General features: G+C 38.8%; 2 protein-coding genes across 2 annotated transcripts in view; both read right to left on the bottom strand.

Annotated features, from left to right (window-relative positions):
* Dip-C (dipeptidase C) overlaps positions 1–17,566 on the bottom strand; it is a 301,266-nt gene extending 283,700 nt beyond the window's left edge. Inside the window, exons 1-3 of the mRNA XM_071587368.1 lie at positions 17,528–17,566; positions 2,278–2,509; positions 108–299 (exon numbers count right to left, since the gene is read on the bottom strand). Of these exons, the coding sequence (XP_071443469.1) occupies positions 108–299; positions 2,278–2,509; positions 17,528–17,550 (447 nt within the window). The 5' untranslated portion in view covers positions 17,551–17,566. The remainder of the gene's footprint in view (positions 1–107; positions 300–2,277; positions 2,510–17,527) is intronic.
* Positions 17,567–17,866: 300 nt separating this feature from the next.
* On the bottom strand, positions 17,867–20,622 carry LOC139690786 (uncharacterized). The gene is made up of 2 exons (XM_071588348.1): positions 20,254–20,622; positions 17,867–19,740 (listed from the first exon to the last, which is right to left on the bottom strand). The coding sequence occupies exons 1-2, from the start codon at positions 20,469–20,471 to the stop codon at positions 19,473–19,475; spliced, it is 486 nt and encodes a 161-aa protein (XP_071444449.1). The 5' UTR covers positions 20,472–20,622; the 3' UTR covers positions 17,867–19,472.
* Positions 20,623–22,393: the final 1,771 nt, after the last annotated feature.

The following is a 22,393-nucleotide window of genomic DNA, read 5'->3' on the forward strand; positions in this document are numbered from 1 at the left end:
AGTCTATGTGCACATAGGGCCTTTAAATACTTAAAATAAATAGCATTAATCAAAGATACAAATGCAGATCGCACATAAGTGCTAATCTGAGTGATGGTCGAGTTTACCTCATCCACGTAGCACACACGCTCCACGGTATATCTCCTTCTATATTCCTCAGTAGAGAGCAGTTTTCCCATCCATATGGAATACTCTGACGGAAGTCTTGGGAAGAACAATATGGAGTTTCCAGTCTCCACATCAATGGCTCCATAGACTCCAGGCTCAAGAACACCGAATGTCCAATGGAAATATGCCTCCTACATTAGAAAGAAAACATTACTATATTACCACTTTAGGTCACACGTGAGATTTAATATTTACCGATGTATATAATACGGGCTAAAAATGTCAATCGATCAATTTTGGCAGTTCCAACCCCTCGTGATATTCTGTGAAAGTGAATTAATTACATGCATTAATATCGGTGCTATACATTTGTACGCAGAAGCTCTCGTCGATATTAGGAATTCATTTGCCTCAGTGACGGAAATTACTTGAATTTTAATTATATATCTTGGGGAATTAGGCATGCACTTCGCAATTTGAAGTACTAAGTACTGAGACGGATTGAGTGGACGAAGGAAATATCGGGATTACAAAATTTCACGATCAGAAATGCCCGGAACGTGGTTGGCGCGAATGAGAGGTTGATGGAAGGCGGAATGGAAATCATAAATTTCTAAATAAGGGCGAATAGAGGAAATGGAGTGAATTAAATGATTCAAGTAATATCTTTTGGCCTAAGACTTTTACTGCAGGGACATGAGAGTGAACGCAAAAACGGCGACGGGATTAAAAACTTTACGTGCTAGACTTTATTCAGGAGCACAAATCATTAGCTAGGCGGCGCAAACTTAATTCAGAGTGAGGCCACATTACGTCGACCCCACTCATCAAAATTCATTCGAAATAGCTAAGCTTAGAGCGACATCATTTCAACGTCGTTAAATGCTTCCTCAATGATAAGTGACTAATGCAATTCTCTCAATTCCGAGTGGCCGAACTTGCATGTTACAAACTCATAGCAATATACGTATGTATAAGCCGTATTCAATGAATGTAAGGTGACCCGTTTATTTCAGATTCTTGATCAAAACAGTAGCGGTGGAGTAATTGAGACTCATGAGGTAAAAACAGCAGAAATGATATTTTTTGCAATTAGGTCGTATAAATAAACAGATATAACCTCAAAAATTCCAATGAGGACATCTCTTTCCATCGTATCCAGATATCGACCACATAAGAGGTTAAATATTACCGAGAAGTAAGCTCCAATGTTTTTTTATTGATCCACATGGAAAAAAAAGTATAATCGATCAATATTCCGCGTATGCGCTGTGGGCCAAATGACCTGTAGGTGCTATTGTACATCTACTCAGCGGGAACAATTGTTGACCTACTGCGTAATAATGCAGAATGGCTGTACCACCAAATGCCTGTGCTTTCAAGTTTGCCGTCCACTCTCAAGAAATCGGAGTAGATGCGTAGTAAGCAGATCGACTACATTTACAAGGATGTAAATGTAGTCGATCCTATTGCTACTATCAGTAGCTAAAACTGATAGCAAGGGAATCAATATCAACAAGTGGTTGCGGCACCATCACATTTTTAAAGAGATTTCTTACTGATACAACATTAACTTTATCAATACAGAGATTCAGCCTCCAGAGTACATAGGGCTCCGCCCCGAAGTCTTCACTCGAGACCAAATGAGCTTTAATTAATTACATAAAAATGCTCCCCATAAGATGATAAAGAAACAGCATTTAATTATTTTCAGCATGGGACAGCCAACAGGTGATATTAATAGGTAAGACAGTTGAAACATCGTTTTCAACATAATTATTTGCAAAAAGGGCAAGTGGAAAAAAGAGGACAAGAAAGAGGGCCAACAGCCCTGATTAAGCGTGGACGCTATTAATTCCATTAAGTAAATTCTTAAGTAGTAGGTTACTCTTTTAAGTAAAACGAGCTTGACGAGAAAAAAATCACGAATGAAATTTGTATTTAACATCTCTAATTGGCAAATCATATCCAATTATTTGAAGAAAATAAATAATAATGTTGCGTGACTGTGAGTTAGGGGGAAACTTGAGTTGGTCCTAATCGCACGATTTTTTTTCTGGTCCGTCCGGTCACCATGGCGCGTGCTGTCGAGTGATCGACTGTATACATTTGCGGTGGTAAACAATTCAACGGGCGTCCAATCGATCTATCGATAAGGGCCAAACCAACCTGTCTGAATTCAAGGTCGACGTCGGTGTCGTAAAGGTGGAAGTCGTTGCCCCCTTGGAGGAGCACCATGGCCTTCCCGGGGAAGCTGCTGCGGCCGCAATTGGTCTCGTGCCCAATGCGCTGCTTCAACCGCTCACAGAGTCGCTGCCGGTTCAGGGCAAACAGCTCCATCGGCACCATCAGGGTGTGCGGGCCCATCTGATAGAAAGGGCCCATGTCTCCATTGTGGCAACTGTGGGGCGGAGCAAAGGTATTAGATTTTGTATCTATGTCTACACTGTAAAGTCATGGAAAAACAAGAGGGAGAAATCAGCGAGGCGAAGAAAATTCCTTTGATTTGTTATGTGTTCCTGTATATTTTGACCGCGTAAATGATTATTCGTGGGCTACACGAATCAATTAAACCATCCGTTCGGCTTTCTAGTGTCTCCAACATTGTCACTATTGCCCATCCGTCGATTAAGTGTGAGTTCCATTGTTTCATCACTATACAGTGATTCCAGCCGACGTTTATTTTTTGTAAAACACGGAATACATACTCCGACCTCACAAGGGCTACCATCCTAGATGGTAGTTTTCATGGGCTCTGGATATCCCAAGTGGATTTCAATTCGGATTTTCTTTTACTTATTTTTCTACGAGATATTTTACTTATTTTCAATGACCGAATCACCACGTCCTATGACTTGACACATTGAGGGAGAACGATAGTGAAGAATATAAGAGTGCGTCTTTGACTACTAAACCGCGAGCTTAATTTAAGCCTCCACTAACTGCCACTAAAAGTTTATGGAAACAGAGAGGACAAAATTAGAACATCATCATTAATTTCAACATAAAACCAGTAAAGCTATGCATATATTCCGATAAAATTTTGCCTTTGAGGTAAAAGTCATTTACTTCTACACTATTTCCTGAAAGCAACCGACAAGGTGTGTGGCAATTAGACCACAGATGTGCATAGTACGCGAAGAGTTGCGACCATTATGGCCTTTACAAAAAAAATGACATTTGAATGGAGTCAATTGTTGAAATCGTCCTCAATGAAATACGCTCACATGGTAAGTGCGAGTATATACGTCAGCATTCGATGTTACAATTTTAATGCCAGATTATTATTCCTTTAAATGTGGAACACAACTGTCCTTTTAAATGAGGTAAAAACGGACATTTGCACAAAAACTGATGTTTATTTATGATACTATTATGGCCATCTACCTTTCAAGGTAGGACGGACAGAGACCGGACAAAGACATACTTCCAAGCCTCGACTAATAAGACACCCTGACAGCCCACACTACAATATACTCTTCAATTCCGCATATTTCTTCCATCTTTCACTCAGTCAAACTTTCTTTTTCTTTTCCTCACTCTACCTCGCTTGCCTGGTGTTCTCACTCTGTTTTAAATTCCATCGCAAGTGAAACCGCCTTTTCTGTCCCCTTTGATTTGTCCTTTCTTCTCCCCCAAGCCTACGAACTTCTTCGTTTGTTTTCCTTTCCGTCCATTTTACCATTTACATCCTTGTTGAAAGGTGTCCGAAAACTCTCCACCACTCCCCAGGGGTGGCTTATGGAGTGTGGAGTGGACGTTCAGGGATACAGAGTTAAACTTATGTACACATGCCGAAAACAGCTCCACACAGCTCCCCAATACTTAGTTTTGGGGCGGACTTTCAAAACTTCGACTGATGGTAAGAGAGGGCAGAAGGTATTAATGACCTAGTCAATATTCCCCGATTTTTCATATTGGATGAGCGGGTCAAATTTTTCCCCCAGTAAACGTTCGATCTGAGAACATTCGTTTCTGTAACGCCCGCCATACACATCTAGGCTTCGTAAAGATTGCGTCTCAGCTCTTACGGATATGTCCACGTAAAAACGTATTCTCTCCTCGGTAACAATTTCTTGACTGCGTTTTCGCATTGCATCACTGAAAACGTACATACGAAGTCTCCTGTGGCGGCTTAAAGCGGAATAAGGCAAGTTCCTAAGCTGTCAAAATTATCGCATGAAAGACAAATATGTCTATTATTCGCAAAGATATGTTCAGAATAGTAATGATATTCTTTATACGCAGCTATTTTTAAACTAAAATAAAAATGCCAGTCGGAAATCGGCTGGAAGGGGCTGAAATTCCATTCCATATACTTATTCGCTCCATTTATCATTGGACTCAATAAATATCCCCAAGAATAAAGAACCTACGAGTTGCGAGTCATTAAATTTTGATGCCTCTTCAACTTTCAAATTCTTTATCAAATGATTTCAACGTGCATATTTTTGGAACCTATTAATTTTGCACACAACCTTGCGGGCAACTATATGGATATATTGTAATGGTATATTTCCCATGATTAGATTTCCATTATATTAGTAGCGTCCACTGCAATTCGGAGTGGGGATCAGCTACCACGTTGTACGGACCAGTATCAGCCCTTTCCTGAAAGCGGATGACTGAGTTGTAATCCTATTCACAGATGAATTTTACAGCAAACAAAAAGCACAAAATATATAAATCCTAAACCCAGCACGATGTTGGTTCCTATGTAAAATGTTGGATCATACCACCAATTAGTCATGCAAATTTATGCGAGCATGTATAAAGTCATGCAAAGAATTAGAACTTACGGTAACCCAGACAAATACATACAAATAAAGTTTCTGACGAGAACTGCTCAGGATTTGTCCCTTAAGTCATATGATTATGGCAACGTGTCTTCTATTTGGTGTCATCAATACTTGTATCTGGCATGCATGATCTACCGCGATATTTTCTCATGCCATTTTGTCTACCCCCAGCATATGTTTTACACCGAGTATGAATGGGATACTTGATTAAGGATTTCCACGTTGGGAGAAATACCAATAAGGGCGAGCCGAAACAGATTCAATGTAATTTAACTACTTCAGTATAAACTCTATAGATAGGTTCAAACGTTAACTTAAGTGTAAGACTGGGCACTTGTTACGCAGCAATTAATAAAGACTCTTAAAGATTAGCCTTAACGGGTAATCTGTCACACTTTCATATACGACCTGCCGAGGAATTTTTTCAAGTTTACATTCCAATCCGCGGAGAGGCGAGAATTTTGGAGGAAAAATGTTTTCCGTTTCCCCTAGATTGTCTCCTCCCCATGAATTGGAGTGTAAGTCTACTGCGAAACCAAATTAAGGTGGAGCCGGTTGAGGTGTGCGCCACATGAAATTGCGAAAATTTCCAAATTCATATGGAACACACCCCAAGCCTTTTAATTCTACCAATTTAAATCAATACACTCGCCGATATTTCAAAATCATTCACGAGTACGACTTTCAAGTGGAATGGGAAGGCGAAGAAAACCAGCCGGTTCGGGTGTCAAATATGTATGTCATAAACGTTGACTTTGTGTGACTCCCTTCCGATTAGTTCTGATTCATTCACATTTTTCTAGCAAGTACTGTTTCTCATTTCTGACAAATTCAATTGGCGCCTGACAAAGAAACCATAAGGTCATCAACGATGATGGATAAAAAGAGTGTCAAAAAAAGAAAGAAAAACGACAAGGATTTATGACATTTTTAGTCGATTCGCGTTCCATAGATTCTCTATTAACTTCGAGGTACTTAATCTAAATGGAAAATTAAACTGAGCAAAAACAGAATGTTGACACGTCTGTCACGGATACCTCAAAACTGAGTCAGCGAAGAACAGTTTAAATTCATGATCCTAATCCTAAACAAATGGTGTATCTTGCATTTTTATTCGTTATTCATAAATGAACTGAATAACATGATCATGCAGACACAATATCAATATACACGAGAAAATATATTCCAATACTCACTCTTGCAAAAACCGAGCTTTGAACGAGCAGAGGAGATACTGAAGTTGATATAAACCAATGTCCGATTACAAAAAATGAACAGTTGTCCTCTTTTGAGGAAAGCGAGAGAGGGAATGAGTGCGTAACGGAGAAGGCGGGGATAATGAGATCATTTTCACAGTGATGTTGCGTAAAAGTGAGGCTGATTAGCAATTTTATCACAAAAAAATGACTCTTGCCGCTAACAATACGCAATAACTAGCCTTTAAAGAAGACCAGATTCAAGTGAGGGACGGCAGAGCTCGCCAAAGGGCTGCTGCCACCATCTCATCATGGAAAATAATTACGCAGTGCATTCCTTCGAACAGCGCATACCGTACTGAATTCTAATTTTTCCTACAGAGTTAAGAGTGAAAGTTTTACGCTGACGAATTTATCACGACGGAATTACTATTTGACATCAAGTATGCATTGAACCACTGCGCACCCGGTCGTGAGACGAATTTCTTCTTCACCTCATATCTTTCGCTGAGAGACATTGTGAATTATTTATTTTCCACTGACAGCTCCAGCTGTATAAGATTATCAAGACTAAGTTTAAGTATAAAAAAAAGTTTAAGCTCATTAAGACCTGCGTAATAACTGCTGCTGTCCAAGTATCGACTTTTCTCTTTAAAATAATTATTACTTTTGGAGTCTTCCTCCGGTTAATTTCATTTCGTGTGCAACCTGTCCTAAGTTCAATGTTGCTCAAGATATAACTACATTATGTTGATGTAAATCAGTAATTCCTACGTCATGAATTTTCATTTCTGCTCCTGTTGTTACAATATTAAAAGTGAACAGAAACATAATCCGTCAGAAAATACTTGTATCGTATGGCCAGAATGTGTATAGAATAACGCAATCACTGATTTAAAAAATAAACCTAAAATCATTCTATTTTCAGCTCATTTGGACCATTTGGGGTCCTGTCACGTGATGGGCCTATTGCTTGTCTCGAGCTTATGATTAAGCCCTGGATCTAGTGCCGAAAGGCAGTTAAATACTGAGGGCAAGATTCACCTCAAGTCCTACGAGGCGTTCAACTTATTCGTGGTGGCGACCTGCCCCTTAAAGTGTGTTAAGGAGGAAAAGAACGTCAATCACTCAAAGTTAAACATACCGTCACCATTCGAAAGCAAGTACTCCCAGGCTACCACGCTGACCTCAAAATTATCTGACTACATATTACATATCTGCTCCCCAATTACTTTCACGTTAGATCATTGAAAAAACAAAGCGTTAAGGCAATGAATGAGCATTGAAATTAGCATACGTATCAACTTATCTGTACACAGACTGAAGTCCCAACTCAAATGGGCTACGGGGTGCTCTTTAATCTGTTGTGTTGCTACCACCGTTGGATGGTGGCAACACAACGAATGGGTGGGACTAGGCGATTGGGACAAAAATGGCACTCAAGTCATCAGGAATTCATGAGGAGCAAACAATATTTCTCATGTTTTCCATTTTTACACATGACTTTATCCCTATTTTCTTACCATGTGATCCTAAAAAATGGTAGCACTTAGATTTTAAGTCTCTCCGTGATAGAAACAACTACATTGTAATCAATTGCTATCTAATGGAATACTAACCCAAAAAAATTCGAACATGGGGATATCCTTCAAAAATATCCTAAACTAAAGAACTTTTCGAAATGATTATATGATATAGGATCTATTGAAGTAATTTTACTTCAATCATCACTCAAAAGCCGCTATATTTATAGAAAATTGCAGCCAGATAAAATCAGAAACGTATGATGGGGAATTTCTGAGATAGTTCTCACCATTTAGCAATCTCTAAAAATACAGCGTCCATGACTAGAGTTGAATTACTACCTGCAATAGACCTTGGCGGTGGCTCGTGTGATACCGGCATTTTGAATCATTCGGGTGTGCAGCACGATGATGTATCCTTCTTCCCCACATAAGCACGATATGCAAACACAACAAATAACTAGGTCTTTCAATTCAAGAATTGCAATCGGAAATTTATATTTCTTCATTACATTTTTTTAGAAGACATATTATTGCTCACAGACTCAGGATGGTTTTTAGCTACTTAAATCCACAAAACACGCTCACGTGGCGGCTAGTGAGGTATCACACAGATGAAATTTTAGTCGCAAATAGAACAAGAAATTTAAGGGTAAAACTTGGAAAATTATAAAAGTTACTCAAGTAACTAGCAAAACGATTCACGTTTGTCACAAGGCGAGAAAATAATAGAGATGGAGCAATAAAGTTTTTTTAGTAGGTAATCTACCGGTCAAGGTAGGTATTGGATGGGACACATCCACCAAAAAAATATTTTGCAATTCCTAATAAAACACAACCCAACATCCTACTCTACAACAAGTACGTCTTCATCTCTGTGTATTTCCTTCCTCCCTTCATCCCGTCCAACATGCCTATCCTGTTCCTTCCCTTTCCTTGTTTGCCTAACATGCTCCCCTCTATTACAGTCTTCAACATCCCACTACCGACCAATATGCCCTGCATCCATTTTTCCTGCCTCCATAGGGTTTCTCCCAACAAACCCCTCATCGCCCACCGTGCCTAGCACTTCCTCATTTGTTTTCCTTTCGATTAATTTCACCTCCATACCCACATTTCAAAAGCCTCGAGTCTACGCCTATCCTCCTGCTTCAGTGACCACGTTTCCGCACCGTAGATAGCTACGCTCCATATCAAAGATGAACGAGTCTTTTCTTAATATCCTTACTCAACGTCCCTCTCATCAACTCCCTTCTCCTTGTGAAAGCCCCTTTGCCAAGTGCAATTCTTCTCCTTACGTCCCTACTACTTTGACCGTGTTGGTCCAAAACACTTCCGAGATACGTTAACTTTTCCAACTGCTCTAGTTTTTGCCCTCCTAACTTAATGTTAAGCTTTCCTTTCTCTTTCTGGAAAATCGTTTCCTACCTATGTTTCATTTTTATTTATCCTCATCCCATTTCTATTGCACTGACTTTACAATTCACTCATCAGTGCTTGCAGCCCCTTGGCTGACTGAAAAACTAAAGCTTGGTCATCAGCAATTCTAACTGATTTTACGGGTTCCCCGCCGACTTTCATTCCTACCTACAGATCTTCCCATGCCTCTTTAATCATTTCCTCTACATACAGGTTAAACAGCAACGGTGATAATGGGCAACCCTGCCTTACACCTCTTCCTAACACTGCCCATCCGGACTCCCCGTTCCCCACTCACACCTGAGCAGACTGAAACATGTACAGGTTGCGGATTAGCCTCCTGTCCCTCCAATCTATTCCTATATTCTGCCATATACTCACGAGTTTTTCCCAATTCACTCTATAAAACGTCTTTTCGAAATATTGGAACACATTATTGTCACTAACATTATGAGATTTCTTGATAGTAGGAAAATACTAATCCACAACCAGCACGGATTTAGGAAAAGCAGATCTTGCGAAACACAACTTGGTCTCTTCATTCACGATATACTTAGATCGGGAGAAAACAACACACAAGTCGATGCAGTATTCCTGGATTTCAAAAAAGCCTTCGACAAAGTCCCACACAATAAATTGTTACATAAACTTAAATACTATGGGATCAATGAGAAAATAATTAATTGGATTAGAGACTTCTTGTCAAACCGCAAACAAATAGTAGTCATAGATGGGTTGTGCTCAACCGATAGAGATGTAACTTCGGGCGTCCCCCAGGGAAGTGTAATAGGGCCTCTTCTGTTCTTAATATACATAAATGACTTAAGCACACACGTTAGTAGCAATCTAAGGTTATTTGCTGACGACACGGTGATATGCAGGGAAATAAGGAGCCAACTAGATCGCGAGCTACTCTCTAGAGACTTAGACAATATCTCGGAATGGTGCAATAAATGGGGATTAACACTTAATATAGATAAATGCGCAGTTTTGAAATTTTGGAATAAAGGAAGCGAGGAACAGGATATAAACTACAAAATAGAGGGTTCAGTATTGACTGCGGCAAATCAAGTAAAATGTTTGGGGGTTGTCCTAACACCACACATTTCATGGGGAGCACATATCAGGACAATATGCGGATCAGCTTTAAAGAAACTTGGCTTCATTAAACGGGTGGTGGGGAAATGTAATGAAAAAGTTAAAGAGAGGTGTTATTTTGCTCTAGTTAGACCTCATTTGGAATATGCCGCAAGTATTTGGGATCCGTGGGAGAAAATTTGGCAAAAAGAATTAGATAAAGTCCAGAGAAAATCCGCTAGATTCGTTAAAAATTGTTATGATAAGAACACAAGTGTGACAGGTCTCTTAGGGGATTTAGGCTGGGAACAACTTGAAGTGCGGAGAGAACAAGCGAGGCTTAGACTTTTAGAAAGGTTCAGAACAAACGAGTTTAACTATGACACTGAAGGAATTATAATGGCCCCACACTACTTAGGTAGATCAGACCACAAAGATAAACTAAGGGAGATAGATTCCAAGACAGATAGGTACAAATACTCATTCTTTCCCCGAACAATCAGAAATCATAATAGCAAGAAACCGAAGTCACTTTAGAAATATTAAAAACGTTGAATTTACAAGTCGGAACAAAATTAAACACTATAGAGATGTTAGGTATACTTTCAGGTGCATGTGTATGTAATTTGTAGATTGAGTGTTTGCATGTGTGTGGGGTGTAAGTGTTCATGCATGAATTTATGCCAAGTTTTTTTTATATATGATTTTGTATTTAAGATGTAGATTGAGTGTTTGCATGCGTGTGGGGTGTAAGTGTTCATGCATGAATTTATGCCAAGTTTTTTTTTTATATATGATTTTGTGGTTATTGCATGCGTTTTTTTTTCTCTTTCTTTTCTAAATTACGGGTGGTGTCCTAACACCCCCCGCCACACGCCCTTGCGGCGGCTTGCGGGGTATTAAGTAGATGTAGAATCTACGAAACAAGCAAATACGTTCTGATTGTATCCTACACGACTAGATTATTCTATAACTTTCACTCCAGTTATCCCCCCTATCATTCAATCTCACCTCGCATAAACCTAAAATATCTATATTTCCTCTTTCCTATCCCTCGCTTAATATTCTCTAATTTTCCTGTCCTCAACATTGTTCTAACATTTCATGTTCCTATTCTAACTAATTTGGTATTTTTCTTCTGAGTCTTCTGTTCTGCTGAGGTCGTTTTTCCTTCACAAGTGTTTCGTGAGATGACGACCGCGGAAGCCTTGCCTCTTACGCTGCTGGGCACGACACAGGACCGATTGGGCCGAGTCCCGTAGTTGCCAGGACTCATATTCTACAGTGTCCATCATTATACTATTCTTGGGAATGATAATCGAGGTGGTTTCCCATTGCCCTCCGCAATAGTGTTTTTAATGTGACACCATCACTCAATGGCCGCCCTACTGGGGTCAGACGCCTTTGCAGCCGCCTCACTGAGGAACAGACGCTGCGTGGACTACCTTTAGAATGGTTCCTAACCTTCGATATATCTGGCATGGGTGACCCTTCCTTGAGCAAATTTCACAACTCCCGCCAGCACAGCTCTAGGGGTCATCGGAAAGCACAAGCCCTTAAATCACGTCAAGGTTGTAGTCCATGGGAGGGTGAAGGTATTAATGTAATATTGAGGTAAACCTCTATGATCGAAGTAAGGAGAATAATTGAAATAAAATTCTAGAACGCTTAAACAAGTGGAAAAATGTTATGTTGTACTATAAAAATACACTAGCGATGAGGGAAGCAATGGAGAATACCGCACGCAGAGGTTCTCTGTCGACGGTATTTTGATAAAGACGAATAATAATTGTCTGAGCTTAAAGAAAGTTCTTTCGTATACTCGAGATTTTTTCTTAGCGCCAGGACCATTGTAACGGCAAAGGGAAGATTAAAATCAAGGGTAATGTGTTCCTTAAGAAGTATGTCCAAAAATTAAATTGACAGACCGAGTAACAGATGAAAAAGTAAGTAGTACGAAGATGGAGTTGCGCGAGAAGCTTGAGGCAGTCGCATGAAGAAGAGGAAAGGTAAATGGTCTCATCTCTAATTGGTACGATAGTGTACCGTGGACCATAATTGAAGGAACCATAGAAGGGAAATATTTCGGAGGGAGTCCAAAGATAAGTTAGAAGAAGCAAGAGACACAAGCGCAAAGAACTACCAAAGAGAAAATCGGAAGTTAACAAGATAACTTGGAAGGCTGCTTCGAAACACTCCGAGTATTAACTTTTCATATGTTTAATACTGATTATCATACCCTGATTAGTATAACTGATTTTTTAATTCTTTGTAACGCGTGATCGAGACTTCATTTTTGCGACCTTCTGATCCCATTATCAAAACCGAAATGTTGCTTCAAAAGGAGAAAAGCAATCGATTGAAATGGGCACTGCTTTTATAGCCTTCAAGGCGTTAGTTCGCAGCCACTGTACGAGGTCGCCTGGGAATTTGAAGCTGCAAAGATCATGGACTTTTCTCCGCAGTCACCGTGGCGGCTCCATGGTGCACTGCGCAGCACAGGGGAGAGTAGTTTGTTTTAATTTTTGTGCGGGATGTGTGACATAACTGGCAGCTGTTTAAGAGGACATTAAACGGTGGAAGGAAGACACAAAGAGAGTTTTTATTCCTAAATCCTTCTCTTCTGCTCTTGGGTTCCAAGTTTTGGGATAAACTGAATTAACTTCGCCAAGTTTTCTATGCGCATTCTTTTTTCTCTCATTTTTTGCGTATATAGGTACTCTTATTCTAATCAAGAAATCAAGTCTCTTCGTAAGAATCCCTAGTACTAGCAGAATGTTCTACGAGAAGCCAACTACGTGAAATACAGCAACTGCGTTTACCCTGCGAACCCGCCACGGATGCCTGTGGCATAGGAATTTTAGAGAACTATCCTCCTTGGGGTTGGGGTTTTAATTTAGAGTTTATTTCCTTGAAAATTGCTGATGGGGTTCTTAACCTCATTTCTTAAACAATCGCGAATTGTGCGAGGGAATAAATACCTAATTGTGGTCTACTTTGAGGGAATATTTTCACGCTAGTAAAATAAAATCACTCCGCAAATTTCCACTTCTCTTTATTTAACCGACCATGGCATCAGCAAGGTGTGCTATTATAAAAGTAATGGCACACGGTGTGGAAAATATGGCCAATTCAATGCGAGAAGAGTGGACAATATGATTTTATTTGAAACCAGTAGTTTTAATCTATCTCATCTAAAACTGCAAGTGCCACATTCTCGTTTTTAGGATTTCACCAGAGGGATCAGTCCTACGAGGGTAATTTGGAACTTATAAATTTCTCAAAGTCCAAAAAAACTTAATAGCAATGAACATTTCTACATCACTTAGTCTCCCTTGTAACCTTCTTTTTAGACGGATACCCGCTTTCCTAGTAACCGCACGCTATCTAGTTAAGACGCGCTCATTTCTGGAATATGTGTGCTCGGAATTCAAGTCTTTTAAATGTTTGGAGGCCCACAATTGATTTTGTTCCTTCCGGTATCAGAATCATTTCCGGAAAAGTTGAAGTCAAACATGCTCTGATAATAGTGCCAACAATTTGGTGAAACCTCATAGATTATTCCATATATTACCATTATGTTCTTATTCTTGTTGAACGAATACAATGTTTTATAGTGGAACAATTTTCAAATTATAAAAATCATTCGCCTTGACAGGATCCTGAATTGAACACTTTGAAAGCATCTTCACCAAAGCATCAATGGATGTCTCCGATAGATAACCAAATCATGCCGGGCAACCGATTCCCAAAATTGAAATCCCACATTATGGCATAGATCGTTTGCTGAAAAATACTAAGCCTAATAAATTATCCGGGCCCGATCAAATACCCGCTCGTATTTATGAAAAAACTATCGTCGGAAATGGTACCTCATCTAGAAATCATATTTAAGAAGTCGCTAATAGATCACAAGGTTCCCCGAGATTTGAAAACAGCTAACGTAACAGCAATATTTAAAAATGGTGACCGGGAGGAACCGAGCAATTACAGACTTATTTTCCTCACATCCATATAATGCAAGGTCATGTAACATATACTCGTAATTGCTAGTTCCATCGTGAGACGTTTCGAGTTCAGTCAGGAGTTATTGATGGAAAATCAGTAAGGTTTATGATAGGGTAGATCCTGCGAGAGACAACTTGCGCTTTTTGTTCATGATATTCTTATTTCGGGAGAGAGAACTGTTTCAGTAGACGCGGTTTTTCAAGATTTTAAGAAAGCCTTCATCAAAGTACCTCATGGGCAACTACTCACAAATCTAGAAGCATATGGCATAGACAAAAATATCCTGGGTTGGATTAATGACTTTTTTAATGGTCGGGTACAAAGAGCAGCCATAGATGGAGTTAGCTCAAATGCAGGAGAAGATACTTCAGGGGTTCCCCAGGGAAGTTTTATTGGACCTCAATTATTCCTTCTTTACGCTAACGACATTTACTCCATAGTCACTAGTATGATACGTTTATTTACCGACGATGCAGTAGTTAAACGTGACATCTGTGATCCTAAGGACATAGCACCTTTAACAGATGACCTAAACGCGAAACAACGCTGGTGCGAAACTTGGCAATTAGGATTAAACTCAAACAAGTACGTAGTGATGAATTTTTAGTAAAAGAGAAATTCCCTCCCGGACGTCTACTCGTCTAAACAGGAAAAGCTAACAAAAATTGGGATTTATTAGAACAGTACAGGGTAAATGTGATGAAAAGGTCACGGATAAATGCTATCTATAGCCGGTTATGCCTTATTTAGAATATGCCGCAAGTATAAGGGATCCTTATGAAGTTGGATAGATAAACGAATTGGATCGCGGGCAGCGTCGAGATGCCAGAATTGTAAAACTTTGTTATGACTAACTTAGTAGCGTATCAAAATTATTAGAGGAGCAACGCTGGGAATCACACACCGAAGGTTAAATTACAGATTAAATCTCCAGTAGAAATTGGAAGGATGTCTCTTTAGCAATGATATTGAAAATGTATTATTAGCCCCATTGTACTGACATACGCAAGATCATGCCAATAATATGAGAGAGATCAAGTGTAGAACAGATAGATTTAAGATTCCATTTTTTCTACGAACGATAAGGGATAAGAATAATGTTGTCCGACAGCGGTCGGGGTCTACATGTTCGGGTAAAATTAGTCTGCTGCGTAAATGTATTCACCCCCAGCCAGAAACAATAGCGGTGACTTGCAGAGGAGTAAATATAACAATTCTGCAAAAACCCAGTACATTTAATATGTGTTTGTTTTAATGGAAGCATAACTGGAAAGACAATGAAGACCAACGCTTCATTAAACCTGCAACCAAGGAAGACGCTAGTAAAAAATAACTTTATTTACGCGTTCCGAAGCAAATACTGATAAAATTAATTGTAAAATATGTTTAGAATAAAAGTTAAAGGAGAAGAGAACATATTAATACAAGCTGCCAAAACCCAGGCAAAAAAATGAACAGAAAAGTCAGCAAAAAATATTAAACCCACCCCCTAGACCTTCACTTATATGAGTAGACCGCCATTTATCACTAAATAATGTGCTCAGTCCATTTTACTGAAGTAACTTACCTTCCCAATTGAATTGAAGCCATGTCGCGTGATGTTGACGTACACACTCGCAATATAGATCTGAGTAGTGAAAACTATTCGACGTCGGGGGTTGATCTTTCAAAGCGTCTAAGGACTCCTTAAATGACGTTACCCCAGGGCAGCAAATATTTGATGAATGTCTTTATTACAACCTTCGCCTGAGTGCTGAAAGCGTACATCACAGAAGCAAGTAACCTAACAACCGTTATCACATTAATTGATAAGCATTATCTTAAGTCCAAAGGTACGTAATAGGAGTAGAGAAGAATTCGTTACCTTAGTTTCAGAGTAGGACTATCACATCCAACGAATTTTAGAGAGTAACTACAAATCACCACAGTTTCTGAACCAAATTTGATATTAATTAGAAAAGTACCCAATAAATAAAACAAAATAACATGAATTGGGTACGAAAACATCAAGAGCCGCGTGCAACTAAGTTGTATTGCATGTAGCGCCAGGCTAGAGTTTTGAAAGTCGCAGTGTGGGCACATTCCTCAATTTGATGAAGCAACGTAGGATAATGCGCACACGGGGTCGATGGACTCTATTGAATAAGATGAGGTTGCAAACCTGTCGTCGCTACAAATAAGTAGCCAGTTGAAAAATTAATAACACCTAAGTTCGGGTAAACAATGACAGCATAAAATGAGGCTGTAAAACGAGAAAATTGAATAATTAGCATTACGAGAATTCTAACAATTATATCTACCACGATCTTTCTTAATGTGCACAAAATTCTTCATCATAATTTCTTTATTAATGTTTATCATTCACACTTTGGCCTCGGTAAATGTTACGTGAACCGTCATTGCCTATGCTGTAAATCATTCGCTAGTCACCGGTAGGTAAGGGCATCGAACTGAATAAATATCTCCCAACCTTTAAGTAAACACGAGATTCGTCCTTGATCCCTTTTGCGAAAATGCCCGTCCATAATTAACAGAGCATAAAGCAAGGCGCGCCGATGCAAATGGCGAAATGTTTAACAGGATGAACTTGTAAGTGCAGGCACATTGCAAAATATCAACATTTGAAAACTACTTCCAAGCAGGACGGCAAATGATTACTCGGCCATTTAGAACCAACCATTTAAATGGTATTACATCCTTATCCATTAGCCTCGTCAAAACGCCAGTAGTACCCATGAGCGCCTGTCGCAAAAACGATATATTCAAATAACGGCGCGGAAAAATGATGCGTGGCAAACCCATCGAAGTCCTATTCTAAGTTGATACTCACGAAGCTTCGCTGAATTAATTAATCCACCTACTTCCCACTATGATGTTACAATGGACGTTTGGTGTCGTGTAAACATGAGCACTGAATAAAAGCAGTACACTCAATAAGTGTTTGTTTTCATGGAAGCATAACGGAAATAACAATGCATAGCTGTTATGTACTTCAAGTACAAGGAGTATGAAAATAAGAAAGTGACCACGATTTCATTCAAGATACAAAAAATAGCTAGCTATTTCTGGTTCTATTCGATAAACAAAGAAATAACTAAGCAACCCCACCATTTCATGAAATCATAATTACCCCTGCAGCCACGAAAAACGCGAGTAAACAATGAATTTATTTACGCATACCAAAGCAACCATTGACTGAAGTTATTGTAAAATATGTTTAGAATGGAAGTTAAAGGAACAGCTAGCATATTAATAAAAGCTGGCAACACCCAGACAGAGAATGAATAGACAAGTCAGCAAAAAATATTAAACCCACCCCTAGACCATCACTGATATGAGTATGATCGCCATTTATCACTATAAAATGTGTACAATCCATTTTGGAATAGAAACTTACCTTCCCAAATGAATTGAAGCCATGTCGCGTGATGTTGACGTACACTCTCACAGTAGAGATCTGAGTAGCGAAAGCTTTTCGACGAAATAACTGCCGCTCGCCTTGCGTTGCTCCCACTTCTATCTTAGCCGGCCAGATTTTCCAAGATAAAGAAAATGTAAAATCCTCTCCCGGTCTCAGATGTTTATTTGTCTCCAAGCAACTTCTACAAACTTTGTTTGACTATTTAAATAAATAATACCTTGCCCGCACATTTTTCAAACAACGTGGTAATTTAAATTTTAGGTAGCATTCGAGGATTACTTTTAGTTCAGGGTTCCATAAATAAAAAGAAGGAAGTTCTTGTATTTTCTTTTAATTATATATGCCGTTCGGTGAAAACAGATGAGAAGTTCCATGCACTAAAACATGCACAGTAAACAAAATCACTAAGTACAATAATATTAACATCAAACTCGCTCAATGTATTCTATCAACACAAGTCCGCTTTGTTCCTTAATATAAAACGAACACTTACAATCATAAAAAAAACACACTAGAGCAATATCGCCAATGATATGGACCTTCAGTGAAGCAATCATCATGCATTGTAATCCCTGAAATGTGAAAAGCAAATAAATAGAAGTTGGTCAAACTTGCACGAAGCACTCAACCTGAGGCCACTTATGACCGATTTTGTTAATACCAATGGCTTCAATGTGAACATTGCTAATATCACAAATATTTTAAGAGCCAGCTTACAAGGGAATTGCCGGCAAAAAAGCAATAGAATCCTGCTATAATTAAAGTATGGCATGCCTTTCCAGTAACAACAACGGAGGACAAAACAAAAGTATGAGATCAAGAATGTATGAAATGTGGTAGAACCCTGACGCTACTTCCTTGCTTCCAAGATTTAAGCCATGGCTCTAATGAGACAAGTCAAAATCAAGACCATTTGCATTCTACACGGAATCACTTGCTGCCAGGAAACATCAAGCAAGATTTTAAGTAGCAGCACATTTACTGAAGAAGTGAGAGCGTAACAGGATAATGAAATGTGGAGTACGCCGCTGGTATCCACCTTTACATGTTACAATAATATATGAAACACTCGCACCAATATACACGCCAAATGAGGAAAACAGCCGTATTTCCTCCACCACACAATTAGGTTTACCCATACAGATGTAGAATACACACACACAAATAATTTGTTGAAGTCTGGATTTGCACTATTGCTCCATTAGTATTGGTACGATTTGAAAACCAATGTAATGCAATATTAGACATCGCAAAACATCATCGTACACTGTTAAGCGTATTCACATAGTCAACAAAACAAACCACTTTCACAAAAAACTAAACACGTAGTGCAAGTATGTACAATAGATTCTATGAATCAACTATGTACACTCGCATAAATTCCAATGCATTCCGAACTACCCAAATATGCAGGTGCGTCTCACGCCCATGCATAGACAAGCTTCGTTTCCCATAATACCACATGTAGTTAATGTACCTAAATAACACCGAGAAGTGCTATAATTTTTTAAAAGTCTGATTCATAGGAGAAATTGGTCTAATTTCTACATAAGGACTTAAAAGCCCATTAATGTTGAAAAAAAATGCCACTTTAGGCGAAAATTTATAACAAGAGAAATTTACAAGTGCCAACCAATATTAATTTTACTTCAAAGGTAACACCAATTTTTCTTATTTTCGAGAGTATTGCGTGTTTTCTTCATAAAAGTCAAAATGCGTTATGAACTGCATCAATCACGGGCTAGTTGCTCATGAAGAAAACACCAAAGAGGCCGGAAAACAGTTCTTGAATTAAAGGGTAAACAACACATCGTTCACTTGCACGCCGGCGACAGTCAATACATTGGTGCGTCAGCTAATTAGTGTTCTAATGTTGACTCAAAACTCATCATAGTAGCACGAATTTCTTGAGATTTCTTGCTCAAACGTCACATACACGAATTCCTCCGCTGTTCACAGTTGACACATCGTCCTCATCGTAGAAATATCGTTGCTTGGGAGAAAGCCCAAGTTGAAGTCTCCTAACTGCTTCCTTAATCAGGCTACCTTCCCTAAGTAATTCTTGCAGCATTGCATAAGGGTCTTCAGTTACATCCTGTTTCGTCTTCCCTCGGCTAATGCCTCGGAGACAAGATTTACACGAATCGGCTGCTATGGGTTCATCCATGGGCCCGGGTCTAACTGGAATTCTAGAAGAAAATAAAAACAATGAGATTAATTTAACTTCGAAATGCAATAATCAATTCCCTACCTCAATTTCATTGACCAATGATATGCGAATTAACCCACAGCACAATGCGCATGACCCATACGCGTTTACATTCACGATTAGGGGCCGTTCTCCGTGTTATGTAAACAAATATTTACGACAGCCATGACTGAAGATTCCGTACGTGCTCCCCGAGGTGCCGCACTACGACTGATGCTTAAATTACAATGCAGTAAATCAAGGACGTAACCAGATTTGTTTATACTTTAATATTTTACCATCATAATCAATCTCAGTCGCGCAACCCCCACATTGAAGACAAGTTTATTCACAACACACGGATCATGCCAGAAGACTACATATTCGGGGCTACTTTACTTTTAAAATTTAGAAAGCGTTCATCACAACAAAAGTTGATCTAAAGAATTTCTTACGAAGGTTGGGTTGAGAGATGAATATAAGATTTCTAATTAGAACACTAATGGTTAATTACCTATAGGGAGAGGCACGGGATGCATTAGTCCTCTTGTGTTTCACTACGGTAGCAAATGCAGATGGCAAAGAAGGTTGCCCTTTGAATCCAGATAAACGTAAATTCTCCTTTATCTCGTATACGAGCTCCTCCATGTCCCTGGACAGGAAATCGGAATCCCCTGTCGTGGTTCCCGAAGCAGCATTCGTACTTAAACACAGCTCTTCTTTGCTAGGCATTTTGGTCGAACGCACACAGTGTCTCACTTCCGCCGACAATATTATCCCTGCCAGTATAACTTGGCTGAAAATATCTCCAATATTGTCCACAGCTGAGCGCGCGGGGTGTACCAAACTTATCCCGACCGATGCCTTCTCTAGAGTGAATGGAATCTCCTGGTGAAGTGAGGCTCCGTTGTTATTGTTTTCGTGTCGGCCTCGTTACCGTAGCGTATATTCTTCCGCCAACGTAAAATTAGTTCTGGTAAACAAACAGCTTATTTCAAACCCATAATACTATTAATTCGGAATTAATATATTTAAAATTAATTGGATGAAATATTGTAAAACTTTTATGGCAGTAACGGTGTATTATTTTGTATATGTAAAAAATGTAAACAATAAATGTGGAACAAAGGTTGCGCATGAATATACGCTCAAGGTTACTCTTTCCACCGATACGTAGCACCACGTTTGTTGATTTCCTAATCATAATACTACAGACAAAATGAAACCACAATAATTAACTACTTATCGATATCTTAGTTGTATTGTTAATATTTAAGATTAATATTGTTACACTTGGCATTTTAATTTGATTATTAGGAGAATTCTTCCACTCTATTTTACATTAGAGATAAATAATGTTTCGTGAAAACTTGTAAATAACGCAAGATCATCCATTGATGAATAATGAACATTTTATTTCTCTAACCATGGAATTTTTGAAAACTCACAATCTTGATGTCTTTCAAATTAGTTTCACCGTTAGTCATACATAATCTAATGGAAAACCATTAAAGTTTTGGTTGTAAATGATGTCATTTGTTTACATAGCGTGATGCAATGTTTCAGGTTAGTTGAATCTTCTGGGCCTTTTACTTAGCCCCGTGGCTGTGTTCCAAGGTACAAATAAGAATCATGAGGATTTTAATTAAATGCATATGTTTTGCAGGGTGATGATTGATCAAATCTTTCTGGAACTGCAGATATTTGAGATTGTGATGCTATAAATAAGTTTTCTTAGAAATGTACCCGCAACACGAATGCTCAAGTCATGGCTTTCCTTAGTCACGAGAAACGTTGCTAATATTTATCTGTCGGAATATAAGTCATTACATATGTCATGACCTGCATTTATTGACACATTGCCTAGAAAAGACCGTGGCCCAAGTCCCTAGTGCGTTTCCCATTTTTCGAAAACATACTTTCTTTATAGCCTCTGCGGGATAACTGAACATTGCGTTTTCTCGCACTTCCTTATGATTAATCATTAATCGCCAACAAATCAATTTCCCTGGTATTCCTGTTGCTTGTTAATATTAGTAGTACGTATGCTAAATTGTATGGCCAAAATATTCATACTTAAGATATAAGGGTAATTGCCGCATCTCATTCTCGGGAAGCATCTTTATTTTGGAATCTTATTTTTTCCCAAAATATTTGTTTCATGTTGAGCAAGGGCTACGTTCTATTTTTCACATTGGTATTATGTGGTCAATCCACCTGCTGTCTACAATCTTTAGGGATAATTAGCTTGTATTTGCCTATATACAGTTCTTACATGTACAATTTGCCTGTATACATGTGGGTAGGGAAACTATGTGTCTTGTTTGAGATCTTCAATCGAATTCATTTGTATGAAAATTAGAAAAGCGGTTCAAACAATAATTATAGACTAGGGTATTGGTAAATATATATTGTATGCTACAACATGTAGTGTATGCATAACCATATGACCTCATTCAAGCTCGAATACATTTCTTATTTGTGGAAGAAGAAAATGCATGAAGAGAAATCGGGACCTGGAGAGAATTTCTTAAGGTTCCTGCACACACTACTGATTGTATCACTTAAACTATGAATAGTTTTTACCAACATATGTAGTGAGAAGTATGGGTGGATTGATTCAAACAGATTGAGAATGGATTGGTACCTACATA

Source organism: Hetaerina americana, unplaced genomic scaffold (genome assembly GCF_022747635.1).
Source record: "Hetaerina americana unplaced genomic scaffold, ioHetAmer1.1.p SCAF_3, whole genome shotgun sequence".
NCBI lineage: Eukaryota > Metazoa > Arthropoda > Insecta > Odonata > Calopterygidae > Hetaerina > Hetaerina americana.